Source organism: Eleutherodactylus coqui, chromosome 2 (assembly GCF_035609145.1).
Source record: "Eleutherodactylus coqui strain aEleCoq1 chromosome 2, aEleCoq1.hap1, whole genome shotgun sequence".
In the NCBI taxonomy this organism is placed as follows: domain Eukaryota; kingdom Metazoa; phylum Chordata; class Amphibia; order Anura; family Eleutherodactylidae; genus Eleutherodactylus; species Eleutherodactylus coqui.
Window position 1 is genome coordinate 204,033,174 of NC_089838.1, and position 23,143 is coordinate 204,056,316.

Consider the following 23,143-nt stretch of genomic DNA (forward strand, 5'->3'; position numbering starts at 1 on the left):
GCGTTCTTGTTGCGTGAACAAAATGCATGTGCAAAAAAGAACATGTGATTGAACCCATTGAAATCAATGGCTCTTATTCACTGTGTATTGCTTGAGCAAAGTTTGCACGCGAAATACGCTGCGCAAATGCGGTTGTGTAAATAAGCCCTAAGGACGCACTAACGCGCCATAGAGGTTTTTGTAGTGTTGGTTATCTTTCACTTTATAAGGGTGGTTTTTAGAGATGAGCGAGCATACTCGTCCAAGCTTGATGCTCGTTCGAGTATTAGGGTGCTCGAGATGCTCATTACTCGAGAGGAGCACCACGCGGTACTCGTCTCGATTAAACGAGCACTGACCATTGAATTCAATGGAGCCGGCAATACAGCCGGCTCCATTGAAAGCAATGGCCTGCCAGCGAGCGCGGAATGAATTGTCGGGAAGGGCTTAAATATATAAGCCCTTCCCTGCAATTCATCCAGAAATGTGTAAAAAAAAATATATACAGTATATACTCACCTTGTCCCGGCAGAACGATGTTAGCCCATTGAATTCAATGGAGCCGGCAATACAGCTGGCTCCATTGAAAGCAATGGGCTGCCGGCGATCGCGGGATGAATTGTCGGGAAGGGGTTAAATATATAAGCCCTTCCCTGCAATTCATCCAGAAATGTGTAAAAATAAAAAATATATATATACTCACCTGGTCCCGGCAGACGGAGTTCAGCGCGGCCAGCGGCAGTCCTCCTGAACTGCTCTGAACAGCTGTGAGTAGTATTCAGCAGCCGGGGATTTAAAATCCCCGCCTGCTGAATGAGCTGCCTCTAATTGGTCACAGCCTGACCAATCAGAGGCAGATTCCACTCACACACCCATTCATGAATTTATGAATGGGTGTGTGACTGCTGCCTCTGATTGGCTCAGCGGGACCAATCAGATGAGAGGCAGCAGTCACTCACCCATTCATAAATTCATGAATGGGTGTGTGAGTGGAATCTGCCTCTGATTGGTCAGGCTGTGACCAATTAGAGGCAGCTCATTCAGCAGGCGGGGATTTTAAATCCCCGGCTACTGAATACTACTCACTCTTGCCACTATTGTGGCTTAATAGTCGGACCTGGGAACCTGAGATGCAGCCCAACATGTAGCCCCTCGCCTGCCCTATCCGTTTCTGTGTCGTTCCCATCACTTTCTTGAATTTCCCAGGTTTTCACAAATGAAAATCTTAGCGAGCACCGGCGATATACAAAAATGCTCGAGTCGCCCATTGACTTCAATGGGGTTCGTTACTCGAAACGAACTCTCGAGCATCACTGAAAGTTCGACTCGAGTAACGAGCACTCGAGCATTTTGGTGCTCGCTCATCTCTAGTGGTTTTACATCTGCGCTTGGGGGTTCCGGCTTCCTGCTCTGTTTTGGGAGCAGAAAAGGAAAGTCCCTGTGGCCAATAGCTCCATTTCTGGATGGAACCGAACAAAGCCAGACTGACCCCAGTGACCATTAAGAGGTCTGTTTGCTGTCTGCAAAGCTACCCAGCTTTTGCATGGAGATGTGAAAACCTAAGGCCGCTTTCACACGTTGGAGAAAAACACATAAGATTTGTGTATTGCAAGACACACAAAACTCAACCGAATATGAACCCCACTCTTTTGAATGGGGTCATACACATGAGCGATATTTGTTTCATTCGGGAAAAGATAGTGGTATGTCTTATCTTTGGGCGTTCCCTTGGAACGCCTTGCCCATTGTTTTCAATGGGGCCGGCAAAGCACCACACTGTGTGCCAGCTGCATTCAAGTGTGTTGCAATATTTCCCATTGAAAACAATGGGAAATACTCTGCGTTCCTCTGCCGCAGGTTTTTAGGATTGCTACTTCCCTGAAGTGATGCAAGGCGTTTTTAATTCAAAAAATGCCTTGCATCCGTGGGGACTTCGTACTTTGGCGAGCACATTATTAGGCCAAGTTTCATGGCCTGATATCGCACTCGCCCGTGTTAAATTAGCCTTATAATTATGTAATAAAGTGCATTTTTGGTATTTTCCTGGGTCTCTGGATGAGCTGGAATTTCTCAAAGTCACTTGTGTAACTAGTGTACAATATAATAGAGATTCTCATGAAAACCTAGTATGGGACTATAGAATTGCACTACAAATTACTTGAGATAATAGACAAACAGCACTGCCTCCGAGACTGACAGAAGGCAGAAGAAAACTTGATTTTAAACAGTGACTGTTTAGTTAAAACAAGGACTGTAGCCATGTTACCTATTGTCATACACATTAGATGAATGGTTTTACACCTACATTAGGGATCAGTTCAGGGTTTCTGTCTCTGCTTAGTAGCCTTAGGGTGACTACCCACTAGCGTTTTTTTTTACTGCGAAAATTCACAGCGTTTTTTTTTTCCTGCAGGGGTCTTTGGGCTATGGGACATGTAAAGCTAAAATCGCAATCGCGCAAAATCGCGATTTTGCGCGATCGCGATTTTAATGTTACAAGTCCCATAGACCCCTCCAGAAAAAAAAAACGCTGCGAGTTTCGCAGTGAAAAAAAACGCTAGTGGGTAGTCACCCTAAGGGCTCCTTTCCACTGGTGAGATAATCGTGCGTTTTCGCTGCGATGCGAGAGTGCGAGCTCTCGCAGGAAAGTCCTGCACATGTTGTTCTATGACAACCTTTCCATTAGTGATGTTTAAGGGCAAGCTGCGATGCGAGGATTAAAAATCGCAGCAGGGGGATTGTTTCAGCGTTTTGCGTTTTTCTCTCGCACATACAGTGTAATGGCAAAACAGATTCTCACATCGCAACGCAAAAACTTGCGATTTTGTAGCGATGCGATGCGATTTTAACATTGCGATTTTCTCGCAGCGATTATCACTATCGCCAGTGGAAAGGCTGGGTTCATACGGGACAGAAATCTCACGGAATGTCCGGCGTGGGACAGCACGGAAATTCTGTGAGATTTTCGCAATGGAAAGGCTGCCTTTAAACCCGCGCAAATTGATGCGGGTTTTGAAGTGGCTTTTCAGTCTGTATTTTTCTGTGGAAATCTTTTCCCGTAGAGAGAATTGACGGAAATGTCCGCCGAGAAATCTCACGGAATGTTCGCAGCGGAAACAGCACCAAAATTGACATGTCGCGGATTTAAATTCTGCAACACGTCAGTTTTTGCACGGCTTGTCGGCAACACGTGGACGAGATTTTTGCAAATCTCATCTACTTTGCTGCTTAGTCTCAGTTTTAAAAATGCAACGGAATTTCCATGCGGAGGGTCCGTACGAAAATTCCACGGCAATTCCGCCCTGTGTGAACCCAGTGTCGGCTCAAGCATCTGTCTGAGAGGTTTAGGGAAATGTTTTTTTGCAGTGGGGGGGGGGGGGGGGGGACAGGAAGGACTTGGCCACACATACATGTATATTTGAGGGAGGAAGAGGCTTGGCCACATGTATACTGCGGAAAGGGGGGGGGAGAGCTTGACGTGTTGGATAAAAGGCTGAAAAACCACTAACATAATGTGTATGGCTAGCTTTCAGAAGCAGCAAGATGGTTTCCGAGACCATGCAGGCTACTGCTGCTTGAACGATGGTCATCAGTGAGGGGCTGCTCAGTTGTTGGTGAGCTGCAAAAGTGTATTTAGTTTTCACCTAAGTGATTATATGCTGCACGGGTCTTTTTTCTGGTTTAGCAACATTAGGTACTCATTTTGTGCTTATTCTATAGTTATATTTGGTTCAGGGACCAATGAAAGGTATAGTGAGGTAACATTTTAATTTTAGCATGGACTTCAGCCAATAGTGAAGCCATGATCTCACTGGTGAGGCCCAGGCATTACCATGTTCTGATTGGTGAGGTCCAAGCATTATCCTATTTAGGTCGGTTTCACACAGCTGAGAAACTGGTATGCAATTTGCGTGTTGCGAGACACACAAATCTCACACAAATATGAACCCCTTTCTTTTGAATTGAGACATGAGCGATGCATGTCGTATCTTTTTGCATTCCTCGGAACGCGTCACTCATTTTCTTCAATGGGACAGTAATAGACATTGCACAGCGTGTGATTTGCACGCGAGTGCAATGCGAGGTTTACCATTGAAAACAATGGGAAACACTTGGCAATCCTCTAACGTGCCTGAAAGCCACGCTGGAAGATCACTACTTTACTGAAGTGATGGGAGGTGTTTTTGCCAGCATCAGCATGAAAATGCACACTGTTGAGCACGATATCAGGCCGAGATATCACACCCGCCTGTATGTAGGTATGCCTTGTTATTGTTGTTAGCCATTTAGTCATTCACGACCCTCGTCAACCCTAAAGGCGAGATCCCTCCATGTTTTTCGTTTTTGCATGGCTTCTTTCAGCTCAATGATATCCATGCCAGTATCAGCTCTGAAAGTATAGGCCATCGTGTCCTTTGGCGGCGGGGTCTTCTTTTACCATTTATCTGCCCAAGCATTTTAGATTTTTCTAGTGACTCTGCTGGCATTACATGGCCACAATACATGAGTCGGAGTCTGGACATCTTGCCCTCCAGTGATATATCGAGTCGTATACGATTCAGGACTTCTCTGTTTGTTACTCTCGTCATCCAGGGCATACGCAGCAGCTTTCGCCAGCACCATAGCTCAAATGCATCAATCCTCCTATCAGCTTTTTTTTTTTTTGCAGTCCAGCTTTCACATCCATACATAGTTATGGGGAAACCGGTGGTTTGCACTATCCTGCGTTTAGTTGCTATGCCGATATCCTTACTTTTACAGATTTTGTCCATATTTAGCATTGCGCTTCACCCCAAATGCTATCCTACATTTTATCTCTGGCATAGATTCTCCAGCCTGGTCAATTTTCGAACAAAGGAAGATCAAGTCTTGCGTTCTATGGCCTCCTTGTCGATTTTTATTTGAATTTGGCCATTTTTTGCCATTGTCATTTTTGTCTTCTTTAAATTCAGGTAGAGGCCAGCAGAGTTGTGTCATCTGCATAACAGAGATTGTTGATGTTTCTGTCTCCTATTTTTACCGTTTTCCAATTCATCTAGGTTCTTTTCCCACATTGTCATTTCTGCATATAGGTTAAACAAGAAGGGTGAGAGGATGCAGCCTTGTCGGACAACTTTGCCAATCACAAACCAATCTTTGTCCCCATATTGTGTTCTCATAGTGGCTTCTTGATTGGAATAAAGTGAATTTATCAGCTTCACTAGATGTGCCGTTACGCCCAGTTCTTGTAGGGCGTGCCATAGCTTGTCATGGTCAACGCAGTCAAAGGCCTTGATGTAGTCGATGAAGCACATGTAAATATTCTTTTGGTATTCTCAAGCTTTTTCCATGGTCCATTGCAGGTTTGCAATATATTGCGGGTGCCACATCCTCGCCAGAATCCTGTCTGTGCATCAAGAAGTGCCACTTCAACTACTGATCTCAGTCTTTCCTGTATAATTTTGCGAAGGTTCTTGCTTCCATGTGGAATAAGGGCTATTGTTCGATAGTTGGAGCAATTCTGGGAGTTGCCTTCCTATGGTAGAGGGATGAAGACTGATCTTTTCCAGTCCTGTGGCCATTGTGTGGATACTCATACTGCCTTGCCCAGCGCCATGATGGTTTTCACTGGTACTGGCAGCAATAGCTCTGCTGGTATGGTATCTATGTCTGGCGCTTTATTTTTGGCTAGTTGTTTCATTGCAATAACAACTTCTGACTCCATAATGGAGGACTCCAAGTCCACAGGCTCCACCTTATGCAATGGTCCAGGTATGTGGTTGTAGGCATATAGTTCCTCTGAATATTCCCTCCACCTATCCTTGATACTCTGTTGCTTATTCAGTTCCTTCCCATGTTTGCTTCTGTGCTGTTGCTTGCCAAAAAAGGTTTTCAGGCCATCTTGACCTGTGAGAATAGGTTTTGAATATGGCCTTTTATGGCTTCTGCTTCAAGTTGTTTGCAACGCTCATTCCAGTACATTTCTTTGTCTTTCCTTGCTGCTCGCTAAAAAAAAAAAATTGGCATTTAGTTACCAAATTTCGTCTTTGTTGCCGGCCATCTTTACTGCTCTTCTTTTTTGGGCTATTCTGAGGGTTTGTTTGGACAATCAATAACGTTGTTTTTCCTGCCTCTTATAGGGTTTTTTTTAATATTGCGCCTTTCTTAATGCTACAGAATTTGATCTTAGCTGCAAGAAGTTCATGATCAGTGCCGCAGTCGGTGCTAGGAAAGGTTTTTTATTGCAACAACTGAACATCGCCAACAATGATTACACAGGATGTAATCAATCTGATTTCGATGTAGGCCATTAGGAGATGCCGACATGTACAGTCGGCGTTTGGGTTGCATAAACTATGTGTTCAGGGGCATAGCTAAAGGCTCATGGGCCTGGGTGCAAAAGTGTATCTTGGGGCCCCCCAACTTCTTTTAACCCCTTAACGCAAAGACGTAACTTGAAGCTCCTGGGCCCCAATGCAAAATCTGTAACAGGGCCCTCAATTATTATGCTTTATTCATAGTACCTGGCACCCTATATGGAGAAGAGAGGCCTTATGGGCCCCCTAGGGCTCCTGGGCCCGGGTGCAACCACATCCCCTACAGTTAAGGTCCTTTTACACGGGACAAATGTTAGGCAAATGATGCCCGACACTCGTCCCTGTGTCTTCACACTCCCGTGCTCCTGCATGGAAGCTAGCAGTGCAGGAGATTTCTCTCCTCTCGCTTCTCGCACGTCTCCATTGAGATAACTGAATGGCTGCTGTTTAAACTGCACAATGAGCAATGAGCTCATTGCTGATCTTTTATGCTGCATAAAATGATGAGCGATGAGCTTCATCGCTCATAGTTCAGTTTAAACAGCACCCGTTCAGTAGGAAACGGCTGCTATGTTATCTTAATGGAGATGTGCGAGAAGCGAGAGGAGAGAAATCTCCTGCACTGCCCAGCCCCCCTGCTGGCCGCTCTGTTTGCAAGTCAGCTCTGCTAGCTCCTGTGCAGGAGCACGGGAGCGCGGAGACACAGGGATGAGTGTCGGGCATCGTTTGCCCGACATTCGTCCAGTGTAAATGGAGCTTTACGCCAGTGCATGTGTTTGTTATCCTGAGCCGATTTTCTTGGCAGAACTGTACCTGGAGATCACGGCTTCATTTTTTTTCACTAAGCCCAAATCTTCCTGTGATGGTTGGTTCTGTCTGGCTGCCGATTTTAGAATTGAAACCCCCCACAATGTAAATGATGTCCTCCTTCGGCACTTCATTTACTGGAGTTTTCTGGACATCGGCATAAAAATCTTCAATGGTTTCTTCATCAGCATCAGTCGTTGGGACATAGACCTGTAAGATTGAGATGTTCACTGGCTTATCACGTATCCAGATAGCAATGATACGGTCGCTGATTGTTCTAAAACTTTCTACTGCCTTTGAGGTCTGCTCGTTTGTAATAAAGGCTACTCCATTCCTCTTAGCCTTAGGCTGGTGTAACCCCTGTAAAAAAAATTGAATCCCTCATCTAAAGTCAGGAGCACACTACTGTGTATCAGCCACCATTTTGCATCTGTAAAATGGAAGCGCCTCCCAGCCTGGCTTCAAGTCTCCTGACCCAAACTTCAAGTATCATAGGAACGTATGATGCTCGGGGTTCGGGTCAAGAGACCCATAATCAGACCGGAACACACTTCCATATTATGGATGCAAAACGGTGACCGAAATACGGTAGTGTGTTCCTGACCTCAGTCCTATAGCTTTCAAGCCATTCCTTTGCTGAAGGAAATGTGTTGACTGGTTGAGTTACCTTATACCATATTCTGTGGCAATACAATGCAATCACAGAAGTGTTGCGTCACGTTTTAACCGTCAAATTAATATTTTAGTTACTGTATGACTCATGTTACATTGTTCAAGTAATGAGGAAGAGCGGAAAAAATAAGGAAACTGAAGGATTTATTTGAGAACAGGAAGGGAATGTTTATGGTGAAATACTTCCCCTGCTTGTGAAATGCATGTAGAAGTTCAGATAACTGAGTTATCTCCACAGAGCTCTCTCTTAGACTTGATTTACATGGGCACGATTTACATGCGAGTGTGATGCATTTTTGCAAGAAAACCACATCACGGTACATTCTATTTTTACACATATGACAATTGCATATTATATATTGTTTTAATAGAATAATTTAAAATTGCACTTGCATGAAATTCACGCTAGTGTGATTTAAAACTCGCCCATGGCAAATAAAGGTGATTTCGCTGTAAAATGCAAAATGTTTCAGTTTCATCGTCTTGCAGCATGAGGAAAAATGCTTGGGTAAATTAACGCACAGTAAACAATGGGTTAATACTAGCGATGAGCGAACACGCTCGGATAAGTCAATTACTCGAGCGAGCCTCGCTCTTCTCGAGTAACTGCATTCTTGTCTGAGCGTGCTCGGGGTGGGGTGGGGGGGCGGCGGGGGATAGTGGAGAGTAGCGGGGGAGAGAGTGGGAGAGATCTCTCTCTCTCCCACTCACACCCCCTTCCCCCCGAGCACGCTCGGACGAAAATGCAGTTACTGGAAGAGAGATGCTCGCTCGAGTAATTGACTTATCCAAACGTGCTCGCTCATCTCTAGTTAATACATCACACAAGTTCTCTGCATCATGCAAATTCATAGAACCCATTCGATTTTCTCGCCCATGTAAAAATGGTTCAAAAATATTTTATTAGTTGCATCGGACAATACAGTATAATACAGTTAAAGGAGTAGTCAAGCTATAGTCAAAACCTAGCCACAATCCCTTTTACTTGCTAATTCCACCACCACCCAGTGTCCCATACAATTTCTATTTTTGAAAAACAAAACATAACAAAATAGACCAAAATTCCCTGTTGTGGATTGCTACACATCCCCATATCTTGAGGTCTAAAAAAAATAGGAAATAACAATATCCAGGGTTTTAAAACAAAATAGGAAAACAGAAAGGGGGTTAGAGAATTAGAAAAATAGGAAAGTAGAAAGGGAGAAAGTAGAGAGGAGAAAAACGAGAAAAGGTCTGTCCAGTCTGAGAACACCCCGCATGCAGACTCGCCAGCATCTACAGTAAAAAGTGTGTCAGAAACGCCTAGAGAGCAGCAGCGCCACCGCACAACCAAGCATCCAGCTCAGGCGAAGCCCGAAAATGTAGCCAAACCGCCCAAGTATTGTAAAATTTAGAAAAGCTCATCTTTGGCGCTGAGTTCCTCCATATGTTTTAGATTATCCATGGCGTCCATCCACATCAATCGCGACGGCGGGGGTCACGGATTTCCATCTTCTAGGAATAATATGCCTTACTGCCAATAGGAAAAAGCGCAGCAAGGAGCTTTTTGCTCACCACAGTGACCCTGGGATCATGGATAAAAGGGCCACTTCAGGGGTAAAGTTAAGCGAGCCTTTACAAACAGCTGTGTACAGAGCTTACACTTCCCACCACAGTGGTTGAAATAGTGTGCAGGACCACCATACGTGGACAAAAGTCCTTTGTTCGCTAAGACACCTCCAACAAAGATCCGGATACTGGGGGTATATTCTGGCTAGTCCCACCAGGGTCCTGTACCATCGGGTCAGGATCTTATAATTAAGCTCCAGTAGTCTGCTGGAGACGTTCAACTTATGGGTCATGACATAAGCCTTTTGCCAAGACTCAGCTGGGAGATCCAATCCCAACTCTCTCTCCCAGGTCAACTCTAAAGTCCTATTTCCTCTCTCTGTATTCATCTCTAGTAGTAATCTATACAGTGCGGAGACAGTCTGAGGAATGTCCGACCTAGACATACAAATCTTCTCAAAGGTCGTGATTGTCCTCCCCAGTTGCTGCGGGCAGCCCAAAGACCTAAGGTAATGGCATAGCTGCAAGTACTGGTACCATGCTCCGGCTGGGGGATCCCTTCCATTTAATATTTTCTGCAGTGTCTTTAACCCTGCACCAGTCAGAATGTCCCGGATCCTGGGAACTGGGTCCATCATCCTAGCCGTCAAGGAGGTGCCCCTTAGGAAGGCCGGCGCATCTGGATTACCCACCAGTGGGGTGAGCGGACCTGGAGATATAATTAACCCGGATTTGATGGCCGCGCCGATCCAGGCACTGAGTAAATTTTCTATGAAGGACGAGAATCCCAGATCTCTGTGTCTGTCTTTTCCCGGAATCCAGACGCACCCTTGCCCCCCAAATGGCGCCGAGTCCTGTTCCGCCTCTACCCATCTTTTACGCTCCCTTCTATGAAACAAGTCCCAGACACATTTGGTCAGGGATGCCATATGGTACAGTAATAAATTGGGGACTCCCATTCCTCCGTTTGCCTTAGGGCTAGAAAGGGCCCTCCAGCTCCGCCTAGGCCTGTGGCTGTCCCAGATAAATCTCATGACTAGACTCTGAATCCGCGAGAGGAATGCTCCTGTTAGTTTATAGGGACTGTTTGGAAGACGTACAGGAACCTGGGGAGGGAGTTTATTTTGATTGCGTTTATCCTTCCGAACCAGGACAATAGCTGAGGTTTCCACCCATCCAAGTCCTTCTCGAGGGTAGTAACCAGCTGTGCGTAATTTTTCTCAAAAAGCTTATCAGGGTCCGCTGTAATAAACGTCCCCAGGTACCTGATCCCGTCCTCTCTCCAGGCGAAGGGAAACGCTAGTTGCAAGGATTCTTTCTCTCCCCTTGGTAAAGTCATATTTAATATCTCGGACTTGTTAAGATTAACTTTGAAGTTGGATAGTCCGCGAAACACCTCAAACTCTTTTAGGATACTAGGGAGTGCTATTCTATGATTGGTTACATATATCAGCAGGTTGTCTGCATACAAGGCGACCTTGTGTTCCGCGCGGCCTGTCTTAACCCCCTGTATGTTACAGTTAGCTCTCAAAGCGTTCGCTAACGTCTCCATCACTAATATAAAAAGGAAGGGAGACAGGGGACAGCCTTGTCTGGTACCATTATTGATCCGTATTGGCTGGGATAATTGTCCATTGACCCGCACACTAGCAGTAGGGCCTTGATAAAGGGCCAAGACCCTACTCAAAAAATGCGGGCCTATGCCCACCATCCGTAGAGTCGCCTCAAGGAGCCTCCAATCCACCCTATCAAATGCTTTTTCGGCATCCAAGGATAGCAGGCATAATGGGTCTCCGGAGCGACGTGCCCCAGACACAATAGCTAGTGTTCTAATTGTATTGTCCCCTGTCTCCCTTCCGGGGACGAATCCCACCTGATCCCTGTCTACCAATGAGGGGATAAGCAGCCGCAGGCGAGCCGCCAACATCCCGGAATAGATCTTGGTATCAATATTTAACAGCGAAATAGGCCTGTAGCTACCACAGGCAGAGGGATCCTTTCCAGGTTTAGGGATAACTGTTATAGTGGCCTGCAGAGCCTGCGGTGGCAAAAAGCACTCATGGGAGATAGCATTAAAGGCGTCTAGCGTTATAGGGGCCATCGCTTCCCCACACACCCTAAAGAAGTGCAGGGTGAATCCATCAGGCCCGGGACTCTTGCCCACCTTGAGGGACTGAATTACGTCAGTTAACTCCCCAGGGGAGAAGTCCTCCTTTAACAAACACCGGTCAGCCTCAGGGATGTTTTTAGGGCTATTTTGTAGTAGATAAGTATCTTGAACCCCGATTGTCTCCTCTAGTGTTCCCGTATGTTCTTTCTGCAGATTATATAGATTATGATAAAAGGAGTGAAAACTATCGAGGATCTCCGTGTTATTGTGCACCTGTTCCCCTTCCGCGACTGGATGGGAAAAAAAACATACGTCTGTGGGGATCTCGGGTTAAGAGCCCTAGCAAGCCCTCTACTGCATTTGTTCCCATATTCATAGAAGCTCCCCCTCGCTCTGTCTCTTTGACATAGCGAGGCCTGATCCAGCAGAAGCAGGATCTGGCCACGGACATCAGATATTTCTACTGCCTTCTGATCCAAGGGTGTTGCTTTGTTGGACGACTCCAGAAGACCCAGCCTAGCGACCCACCCCTCCAGTGCCCCGCTTCTATCTTTTTTGAGGCGTGCCCCATGGGAGATAAAAATACCCCGCAGCACGCATTTAATTGGAGCTGGAGTGTCGTCTGTCAGATGGTTGGCTTTAAACTGCTCTATCGCCTGCTGTTAGTGTTGTCCCTCCGACCCCACTCTAGGGACCCCCAGACCGGAGTATGGTCCAACCACAAAAACGACCCTATGGAGCACCCAGGGCCTCTATCTAGAAGTCTGTGCGAGATAAATAAGTAGTCTAGGCGGTGGTAACTGTTATGAACTGGGGAGTGGTAACTATAGTCCCTTTCCTTGGGGTGTAGCACATGCCACAGGTCCACTAACCGTACGTTTGTCAGTTCCCTCACTAGTCTGCGTGTTGCCATGTGTGATATGCCAGACTTACCCTCCGATGAGTCGAGGCCAGGATTCAGAACCAAGTTGAAGTCGCCTCCTAGAATTATAGTAGACGCATCTGCAAAGGACACCAGAGCCCCCAACATCCGGATCCCAAAGCGAGCCAGCGCCTGATTAGGAAAATAAACATTAGCGATTGTGATTATCTCCGTACCCAGCTAAATTTTCACAAACAGATAGCGCCCCTTGGTGTCTGCCTCTGATGAGAGGAGTTTATGTGAAAATTGTTTGTGGATGGCAATAGATGTGCCTCCCACCTTTTTTTGCGGATGGGGCCGTGAAACCAGGTTGTGTAGTGGCGGTGTCTGCACCCAGGGATACATCCCGCTTGAAAGTGTGTCTCTTGAAATAATGCAATCATTATGCGCTGTTTGTGTAGGTAATCTAATATCTGCCCCCTTTTGGCCGGTTTGTTTAGGCCCCTCACATTGAAGGTGCCAAGTGTAAAGTTAGCCATCATTTGATTGCCATGTGGTATCTTTCAAAGACTGGACAGACATAGGACAGGGAGAGAAAAACAGAAAAATAGAAAGGGAAAAAAAAGATCAGGAATAAGAGAGAAAAAAGAAACGGCCTTAACATGGTGAATCTGAAACACTGGCGATTCGCCAGAGGCCGCGCTCAATTGCACGACTAGTCACCCAGTAAGGAGAGTGAGAGCACATCATGGGTCAAGAAGCGCTCTTGAGCGCGCCTACCCCATAAAATATCAAAAACTTGAACATATGACCTCAACAAGGTCTCCGATAATAAACCCCAAAAACTGACAACCCAGCAAAATTAAATAAGCCTAAAACAGTAGGCCCCTTCAGAACCGGGCCCCTAAGACAGGTAAACAAGAACAAACTTTGCGCCCCCCGACAGGGCCTGTCCCCGCCTCCTCCCCTCCTCCAGCAAGTGGCGGGAGAAGGGGAGTCAGCCAAGGACAGACCCTGCTACTCCGTATGCGCAGGCATCAGGCAGATGTTTTGCTCCCAAAGACCCCCCTTACGGGGGATACACACTGGTAATCCTTTAAGACATATAAGTCTCTATTCAAGTGGCGTGATCTCCTCCCCTGCGGCCCTCTCGTTGTCTCCTTGGTCGCGCTGTCTGCCACTGCTCTCGTGTGGTCTGCGTAAGCAAGCTAGGGGGCAGAAGCCATTCAGGGAGTGCTATTATCGGCAGTTCAAATGTTCCCAGGAATTTGGGCAGGTCGCCCAATGAACGTAAGGCTGGATTCACACGAACGTATATCGGCTCAGTTTTCACGCCAAACTGATATACGCCATCCTCATGTGCAGAGGGGGAAGGATGGAAGAGCCAGAAGCAGGAACTGAGCTCCCGCCCCCTCTCCGCCCCTCTGCACTATTTGCAATGGGGAGAGGCAGGACAGGGGCGGGGCTAATTCTCAGAAAACCAAGCCGATATACGTTTGTGTGAATGCAGCCTAAGATTGCAGAACTGCCATCTTTTTTGGCTGACAGTGAGAATGGAAATCCCCAGCGGTACTTGATTCTTTGACTGCCGACAGGAGGGGCAGCAGAGCCCTTCTCAGTTGCAGTGTGTGGCAAGCCAAGTCCTGTAATATGATGATGGATTTACCCTTGCATGTTAGGAGGTCCGGCTGGTCTCTATCTTTGCGAAGTATAGCATCCTTGTCTCGGAAAAAATGGATCCTGCATATAACGTCTCTTGGGCGGTTTATGTCAGTCACTCTAGGGCCCAGTGCTCTGTGAATCCTATCAAGTTCAACCAGGCGCTCAGGTGCTCTGTCCAGTAAACGTGTAAAAAGAGCTTGTGCCCATGGTTCTACCTGGCTCTCTTCAACTTCCGTCTCCTCCTGCACCTCCTCCACCTGATGCAGCCTGTGACCAGTTTAGAGCACCTCAGCATGGATAGACTCCAGAGCCTGCTTGTTAGAGGTTTCAAATTTAGTGAATAGGGCACCCAGCTTGTCCCTAGTAGGTATTGCCATAATATCGGTTTTCCAGGCTTCCTCCCCTGCATCATGTGGGGACATAGCCGGCAGCACCCTCCTTACTCTCTTAAGGGTCGCTGCAGGGTAGTCTGTGGGGGATTGTGACATGTCCCAGGAGGGACTACTACTCCTCTCTGGCGTTTGTCCCTGTTGTTCAAGTGGGAGGGGGGTGAGGAGGACTGGTGTGCAGCATGGCTGCTGCTGGCTGTACTCACAGGAGCCCAGCCATGGGCGCTGAGAAAGTCCTTGGGGCTGCTGTCTCTGCTGTCCTCAGGGGCTGTGGATCTCTTTGAGGGGGATCCCCTGTCTGCTGCAGTGCCGCTGCTCTGGCGCTCCTTGCTCCTGTCTGAGCCGCCGGAGCCTCCTGCACGTAGCGCTCCGCTGCCATCTTGGATCTGCCGGGGACTGAGCGTGGGGTGCTGAGAAAGCACTCCATCACCCCACTGCTGCCATCTTACGCCTCCGTCCTGTCGGTCCTGCGCCTTCCATGACTGCTGCTGGGGCTCTTAAGCTGGGTTTTGCCCGTGTCAGGGGTCTGGAAATGGGTAGGTGCCGCGGGAGCTCTTAGGGCTGCTTCCTATCCCTCCATGCGCTGGCCACGCCCCCCTCGTCCGTGTAAATAAGCCCATGTATATTATCTGATTTTCCCCTTTTGTCACATGTAAACCATGGCATAAGGACTAGTGTATCTGTACTGTAGTGATACATTGCATTGTCAAGGTTATCTGGTGGGAAATACCATAAAATAATAGAAGAAGCAGTAACTACTGTACCTATTATATCCTAGTGCGGAAGGACTGATATCAGTCACATGTAAACACTATCACCATTCACTGGTCTCAGCGGTCTCGCAGGTGGGCATTTCCCACTATTATCTTATTTTTTGTTGATCATGGACAGCCCCTTTAATTATTTTAATTATCCTATTTTTAGCTTCTTTATTGACTGTCATAATAAGTATCTCTTTTTTTCCCCAAGAATAAGAATGACGTCAGTGCATGTGTCTTAAGCCAGACTCATGTGCCCGGGTCAGATTCCGTCTGTGAGCGCAGCTGGTGACGCTGCGTATGTCGCATAACTGTATTGCGTATGACCTGGCGGTCATGTGCACTATAGCGTTTTTCGTTGTTGTTTGTAATTGTGTATCGGCTGTGGGTATATCTGCTCTGCTGTATATGCAGTTTCTCGAGGGACCGATCTTCTTAACGTTGCCGCACTATTCAGACTTCTGCACACCTTCCTCCTGCCCTCCCTGGCAGTCTCACTGGGCCGGCGGAGGGGAGCACACACAGTGCAGCAGCGCTGTTCTCATCAGTGCCGATGAGTGCTGTCTGTTGCTGCACACACCATCCCCTTCCAAACGGGTCCGGTACCACAGGGGGTGTGGCTTTAACTCACAGTGGACAGCCATGCTGACAGCGACAGCATGCCACTACTGTGCACTGTGCAGCGCTATTCCCTTACACTGTGAGCTGGGGCATAACTATAGAGGATGCAGGGGATGCGGTTGCACCCGGGCCCAGGAGCCTTAGGGAGCCCATAAGGCCTCTCTTCTCCGTATAGGGAACCCAGTACTATAAGTAAAGCTTTATAGTTGGAGGCCCTGTTACAAGTTTTGCAACCGGGGCCCGGGAACTTCAAGTTACGCCTCTGACTGTGAGACATAGCGTGCAGCGTCAGAGATCTGATCTGTAAATGTAAAGCAGATAGTGTAAAAGCCATACATACCAGTGGCTAGAGCTCAGTGGCTATAGAGGGTGCTGTATTACTTGTGGCATAGAGGGGGGGGGGGGGGGGGATCCTATTACTAACTGGGACCACAGAAGGGATGATATATTAGTTGTAGTGGGGGGATCCTATTACAAATTGTTGGCACCACAGAGGGGTCTAACTACTAATTTGGGCCACAAAGTGGTTCTATTACTAATTAGCTTCACAGAGGGAGTCCTATTACTAATTGAGGCTGCAGCAAGTTATCTGTTATTAATTGAAGGGACAGAGAGTGGTCCTATTACTAAGTGGAGCCACAGCGGGGGTCCGTTATTAATTGGAGGGACAAAAGGTGGTTCTTTTAATAACTGAGGCAAAGTAGGGGTGTTATTACTTATGAGGACTGCAACAAGGGCACTGTTACTTAGGAGTCCTATTACTTAGTGTGGCCTACAGCAGGCACATTCGTACTATAGGGGAGTACTGAGACAATTAGGGGTTGCAGCAGCAGGATGGAGAGAGGGAGCAGAAGCAAGTTGTGGCTTAGAGCTGAACTGTTGTGTCTAAGCCCACGATGTTATAAAAGTTGTTATATTCTTTTTTTTAGGGGGGGTGACAAATGTTGAGTTTTGTTATGGGGCTAAAGGAGTTCTTTGTGTGCCTCTTCTACTTTTATGCCTCTTACTTCATAGATCCCTATTATGCTCTAAGTTCAGGTCAGTAGAAACATGGTCGAGCTAGGAAGCCCATCTGTAAAATGCGCCCTTAAAGTGCTGTCCATTAAAAACATGGACAGTGCTCGAACGGGAAAATCGCCTGATTGATTGGCCCTTAGGATGGGCCGCTACTAATGAGTCAGTGCTATGTCCTTGCGCCCAAGCTAAAAATTGCCAGCCAGCCCTTTGATATAAAGTCATTTTTAAATCCCTTTAACCCTCAATAGCTATACTTGTTTTTCATACCATCCATAAGTAAACCATCTTTATTTCCTCCTAGTGTACAGATTTGAGTCTGAATACAGGATATGAAGTTATTCTTCAGAGATTACTGGATGGGAGAAAGTTTTGTAAGGATGTAGAGGACCTTCTAAAGCAAAGGTAAGAATTAATAATACCATTGGCTCTCTCACCCAAGCATATTTTCGCTACGTATTAACCATATGGTTTTAAAAATCAACTATAGTGTTATACAGTTTTCATGTAGTTCTATGGTCCATCAGCAATGGTGTCACTGCTTTTGGAAAACCTCTACTAAGGCCGGCTGCACACGACCGGATTTGCATATCGGAATGCAGAGCAGGCGTCCGCCTTCGGGTTTCACAGCAAGTACCTTCCATAGTATGCTATGGAGAAGTGATTCTTCCTGCACACGTGGGAAACCAATTGCGGTTTCTGCGAGCAGAGGAAAGATCACAGAATGTTCCATTTCTAGGCGGATTCCATGCGGACAGCTTCCGTTGAAGTCAATGGCAGCCATCTGACCTACAGCCCTTCCGCAATTGACATTGCGCATGTCTGACGGCAGCTTGCCATGACCATCCACAGTACAGAGGAAATTGAAAGTAACAGGTACGCAGGGTCGCCAGCTGCTGTCAAGGCAGGATTCTGCTGTGTCCTCCCACAATCGGAATCTGTCTCTGCCATGTGCAGTCGGCCTTAGCTGGTGTTTTTATAAACTAAATGCATGTATTTATTGGTTATAAAGTGCTGTTTTATCCTGTAGAGCTGTGCATTTCCTATCTGTAAATATATACACTTTGTAGAATACATGGCCATACACTAAAGATAGCTGTTCAGTTGACAGCTATTCTTCCTGACCCCACCATAAATATTTAGACGGCTCAGCCAAAGGTGCATGTTCTTTCAATGAGAAGAGGGGAATAAGCTACTGCCAGACACTTGTGGCAGTGGCTTATCTACAGCAGAAAATAAAGGATTGGGCATGGTAGAAAAATCCAACATGCTTGATAATTTTTCACAAGGAGAGGGAGCAAAACTCCAAACTTCATGCAAAAAGTGATTTCTAATTTTATTTTCCGGTTCTGATCCTTAGGTTTACAATATACATAGTGCAATGTTTTGGACCAAGCATCAAGCAGTTGTTATGGCAAGCGCTAGTCAGCAAAAAAAACCCCTTGTGAATGGTGAATCCTATATTCTCTATAGAGAGGTGTTAGCATTGTAATCCTGCCTGTGATGATAATGAGATGACTGCTGAAAGTTTTCTCTACAGAGCAGGGACTGTCAGTCGATTATTAGACTTTATGGTTAGTGTGAAAATTCCAAGATTTCAGAATTTTTACTTTAAATATAGATAATGACACAGAAAGTTAAAAAAAAGTGCTGCTCCCTCTCTTTGGTATATATTCCCATTATGATCCCTTTAGTAGTAAAGGTCAGGTATCGATACACCGCAAACTAGAAATTTTACAACAAGGCAAGTGAATTCTCTGATCCTTTGTCCCGCTTGACAAAAGTCCCCCATTTAAAAGAGATAGTTAGCCTAACCCTCAGAAATTGGTGGCTTCTACCAACATTTTTCAAAAGGTCTCGGCCAGTCTTACATGTCCTGCTACTTTTAGTTTATATGGAGGATTCCATGTGGATGCACACTATTGCGTTCTGAAAAGAAAAAATTGTGTAAGTTGTCCTATACTTTTTTGATGTTAGCAGGGTCACTATGTGGCTTTGTAACCCAGTTGACTTACACAATAGAGCCCATACATGACATGTGAGCTAGTACTCCACTTTAGGCCGCATGCACACGTGTACCTGTATGTTCTTCTTCTTTTGTATACTGCAGATGGTCCGCGCGGCTCGCCATCGGACATGCGCAGTACAAATTTTCAAAATTCCTGTTTTTCCTGCGGAAACCACCAGCCTGTCCGTAATTTCAAGGGTGCCCGTTCCGGATTCCGCAATTCAAATCCGCCCGTGTGCATTCACCCTTAGACATAGACTTTGAAATTAAATCTGCTTGCAGGCAGGTCTGCCATAAATGTGAAGTGCTTGCCAGATGAGGGCAAGTGTAATAGCTGTAAGATTTCTTGGCTTTATGTAAAAGGATCTTTTGACAGATTGAAAAATGCTGACAATAACAGATAACTTACAAAAGAAACTTGGGTACACAGAGGAAAAAGGGAAACGGACCAAATATAAAAGTCTGCGTGCAATGAGTTCATACATTCATTTAAAAGTAAGCTAAATTTAGTTAAGAAGGGACAAAAAGAGTGAAGAATGGACACACACACTTTAAGAGTAGCACAAAGGTGGCATTGGTACTGTTGTATCTTGTCTCCACCCCAAGAATGGGTGGAGACGTAGAATTGTCTTGGGGTAGGTATAGGTTATGCCCACAGCTACTGATTGGCTCCTTCTCTCTATACGCTGTCATCCTTCTGCCATGTCAGCTCCCTATGTAAGCTCCTTTGGCTGTTACCGCTGCTTACTTTGGCCGCTGGTAGCCCCGTTGTTGCTTGCCTCGTGGGGGTGGCGGCCTCAGCTCCATAAGGTGCCAGGGGCGCTCCCGTGTCCTCCGTTGTGACTGTCCCCGCCGGCCTCACAGCAATGTTCCCGCAATGTCCCCCGCTTTGAGTGTAATGCCGTCTTCAGCTCCTGCTCTGTGTCAGGCCCTTAGCTCAGAACTTGTGCTCACACCCTGCGCTCCCTTCCCCAGCTGTCACGTGCCCTGGCGCCAATAGCACTCTCACCCTGCATGTCGTGGGTCCGATCCCACCCTGCGCTTCCTTCCCCAGCTGTCGCGGGCGCTGGAGCAAACAGTGCTCTCGCCCTGCATGCCATCGGTTTGATCCCCGGAAGCAGCAGTGGTTCTTTCCCACCTCCTCAAGCTGCCTCTGTCCCAGTCAGCCGCTACTGCTGTAAGCCTAACCCTACGGCTAACCCTAACCCTCCAGACACGGCAAAATTCCACCCTAGCCTAAACCTAATCCTAACCCTCCTGCCACTGCAAACCACCACCCTAGCCATTCAGGAGCTTGGGGGCAGTAACAGGGCAGATACAGGCACTAAGTCTCCACTTATTCTTGTAGTGGAGACAAGATACAACAGTACCGGTGGCTACCACTCTATTGAGATACATAAATTTACACCCATATACTAATCTCTATCATGAAGACCTCTATGTAGTTTTAAAAGCTGTATACATCTGAAATGTAGTGTTCTAAAAGGTATATGTGACATATGACTATGAAGAATTGCATCAGTGAGAACATTATGAGGCCACTTCCAGCTTTTAACCACAGATGTAAAGTGACTGAACAGCTGGCTGAGTCACACAGGGCTATATATGAAGACCTGTTGTCAGCTGCCCAAATGCAGAAGGCCTAAAACCACAGCAAGTCCTTAATACGGCTAGTGTGACAGTCACCTGTCTGTCCAACCCAGCTGTATTTTATGTAATCACAAAATGTGTTCACTTGGTAACAACCTAAATAAACTGAAAACAAATATTTAGTACGTAAAACTTATAAAAAAGGAAATTTTTATGCTACTAGTCATTTGCCCAGAGTAATGAATGAGATCCCAGTTTTATTTCAGTGGAGGTAAGATAATATAGGTTATTAAATGACAGCAGTGGCTTTGCACTAACCTCCTGACACGACTCCAGTTGCATACCCACATTTCATCACCACCTCTTGCCTCTTCCAACCAAAAGTAATGTTTTTTTTAAACCTTTTTATCGTTACCAGGGCCATGGCAGAAGAGAAGTATGGAAAAGAATTAATTCATATTGCAAAAAAGGCTGCAGGACTAAGAGAAGTCAAGTAAGAACTAAAGTTTTACAGAACAAGAATTTTTATAGGGTGCTATGACAGTGAAACGGAGAAGCAGGACACCACTGTGACTAGAGATCCCCAAAGTCCTGAATGCTCATTAATGCAGATTACTTTAAACATCTATTATTTCTACTTTCATCATTTCGGTTCCATGTGTCCCTCTTGGTGCTGCTGTTAATTTCTGCAGCTGGGTGCAGGTTCTGGCGGAATCAGTCTCCTTTCCCTTCTGCAAACTGACAATATAGTGCCATCTTTGGGCTCATTCACCTCTGCAATAAGGGACTAAGGGTTTCTGTTTTCTTGCTCCATTATGGGAGCAGAAAAGTGGCACTCAATGGTCAAATAGATCCAACCTATGAAGGTGCAGAGCAGATTCCATTAACTAAATTAACATTTTACAGAACAAAACAGTGCGGCAAGCAGCCCTAGTTCCTCTGGTATTGTAAAATAATTCAGCGATGGAGGTTCCAGGTTTAACTTCTCAGCCTTACTACCATGTTAGGGCGCCCACCCACTGGCGTTTTTTTTTCCCTGCGAAATTCGCAGCATTTTTTTTCTCCTGGGGTCTATGGGACTTGTAATGTTAAAATCGCGATCGCGCAAAATCGCAATTTACCGCGAATCGCGGTAAATTGCGATTTTGCGCGATCGCGATTTTAACATTACAAGTCCCATAGACCCCTGCAGAAAAAAAAAGCTGCGAATTTCGCAGGGGAAAAAAAACGCCAGTGGGTGGGCGCCCTTAGGGCTCCCACCCACTAGCGTTTTTTTACTGCGAAATTCGCAGCGTTTTTTTTTTTCTGCAGGGGTCTTTGGGCTATGGGAGTTGTAAAGCTAAAATCGCGATTGCGCAAAATCGCGATTTCGCGTTAAATCGCGATTTTGCGCGATCGCGATTTTAACAATACAAGTCCCATAGACCCCCTGTAGAAAAAAAAAACGTGCGAATTTCGCAGTGAAAAAAAACGCTAGTGGGTGGGAGCCCTTACTGCAGAGGCTCTGTTCAGTCTGATAGTCATTAGACTAGAGTATATTTCTTAGGCCGGTGTTACATGGGCATAAACACATTTACACTCGCATTTGTGCTGCGTATTCCTGCAATAGTCGTTGCGTGTTTTTGCACACACTTGCATGTTTTACTGTACACACAACCATGCTCCCATTCATTGAAATGGGAAATTAGTATAATTAGTTTAATGTGTGCTTTTTCCCTCCGCGAATGCGCAGAAAAAGGGAGCATGTTGTTTTTTGGGGTTTTTTTGCGCCAACAAAATGCATGTGCAAAATGTGCTTATGTGAAAGAACCCATTGAAATCAATAGGTTCTATTCACTGCGTATTGTGTATGCCAATTTTGTGAACACAAAATGCTACACAAATATGCCCATGTGACATAGGCGTTACCAAAAAACCTATTAGACCTTACATATGTCCAGCACATGCAATGATACCAATATTAATTGAGCTGCATATAGAAGTGAATGCACACATGTTCTCTATAAGTATCTGGTAGCTTTTAGAATGACTTCATCTGCTGGGTCCAAGGAACATCAGTCCAGTAACTGTTTAGTGTTTAAGAATTATTAGAGCGGTATTGGTATAGTATAAGCAATAAAACCTGAAATAAATATTTAACAGAAGATGGAAGCTATGTGCACACTAATCTATATCTGTAAACTACAATGTCTCTTCATTTCTAATGGCTTATATGTATATTTATTCCAGCAAACTTCGTGAATCATTTGATACTATGAAGCAACGTGAGTTTTTAAAAAAAATTATTAACTGTTTTTAATTATTTGATTCTAATAATACTCGCAGGTGTTTTGAATTGTTTAAGCAACTGTCCAAACATGAACCCAAAAATGATTTATCCTCAGTGTTTACTTCTGGGCTGCTTTTTAGCTAAGCTCTACTACAACAGGGCTATGATCTGTGACTACAGTCTATTTAAAGTGGTTCCAAGGCTGTGGTAGTCTGAAGCACACCCCCTCTCTCATTCATTTAGGCTGCTTCCCCCTCATCCTGCATCTCTGCCTCCTGCTGCTGTGTATAACACAAGTCTATCATGGGCTCACCAGGATGTCGGTGTGCGGAGAGATGATCTCTATTACAACAAAAGCAGAATGATTATAAAGTACAGAATACTAAACCATCAGCAAGAAAAAGTAGATTATTAAATAAGGGCCCCTTTCCACTGGCAAGGAAATTGCGTGTTTTTGTGCAATGCGAGGGTGGGCGAAAAAGCATGATTATGAAGCCAATGAATTTCAATGGTTTCATTCTCATTTGCAATATTCTCACTCCGGCAATGCTGCGTGAA

General features: G+C 45.8%; 1 protein-coding gene across 2 annotated transcripts in view; it reads left to right on the top strand.

Annotated features, from left to right (window-relative positions):
• PSTPIP1 (proline-serine-threonine phosphatase interacting protein 1) overlaps positions 1 to 23,143 on the top strand; it is a 63,090-nt gene that overhangs the window by 18,703 nt on the left and 21,244 nt on the right. Inside the window, exons 1-4 of one of the 2 annotated variants that reach the window (XM_066592261.1) lie at positions 3,506 to 3,593; positions 17,023 to 17,123; positions 20,735 to 20,809; positions 22,546 to 22,580. In XM_066592261.1, the coding sequence (XP_066448358.1) occupies positions 20,739 to 20,809; positions 22,546 to 22,580 (106 nt within the window). In that variant the 5' untranslated portion in view covers positions 3,506 to 3,593; positions 17,023 to 17,123; positions 20,735 to 20,738. Of the gene's footprint in view, positions 1 to 3,505; positions 3,594 to 17,022; positions 17,124 to 20,734; positions 20,810 to 22,545; positions 22,581 to 23,143 lie in introns of those variants that run through there. The other variant, XM_066592260.1, reaches the window with a different exon arrangement.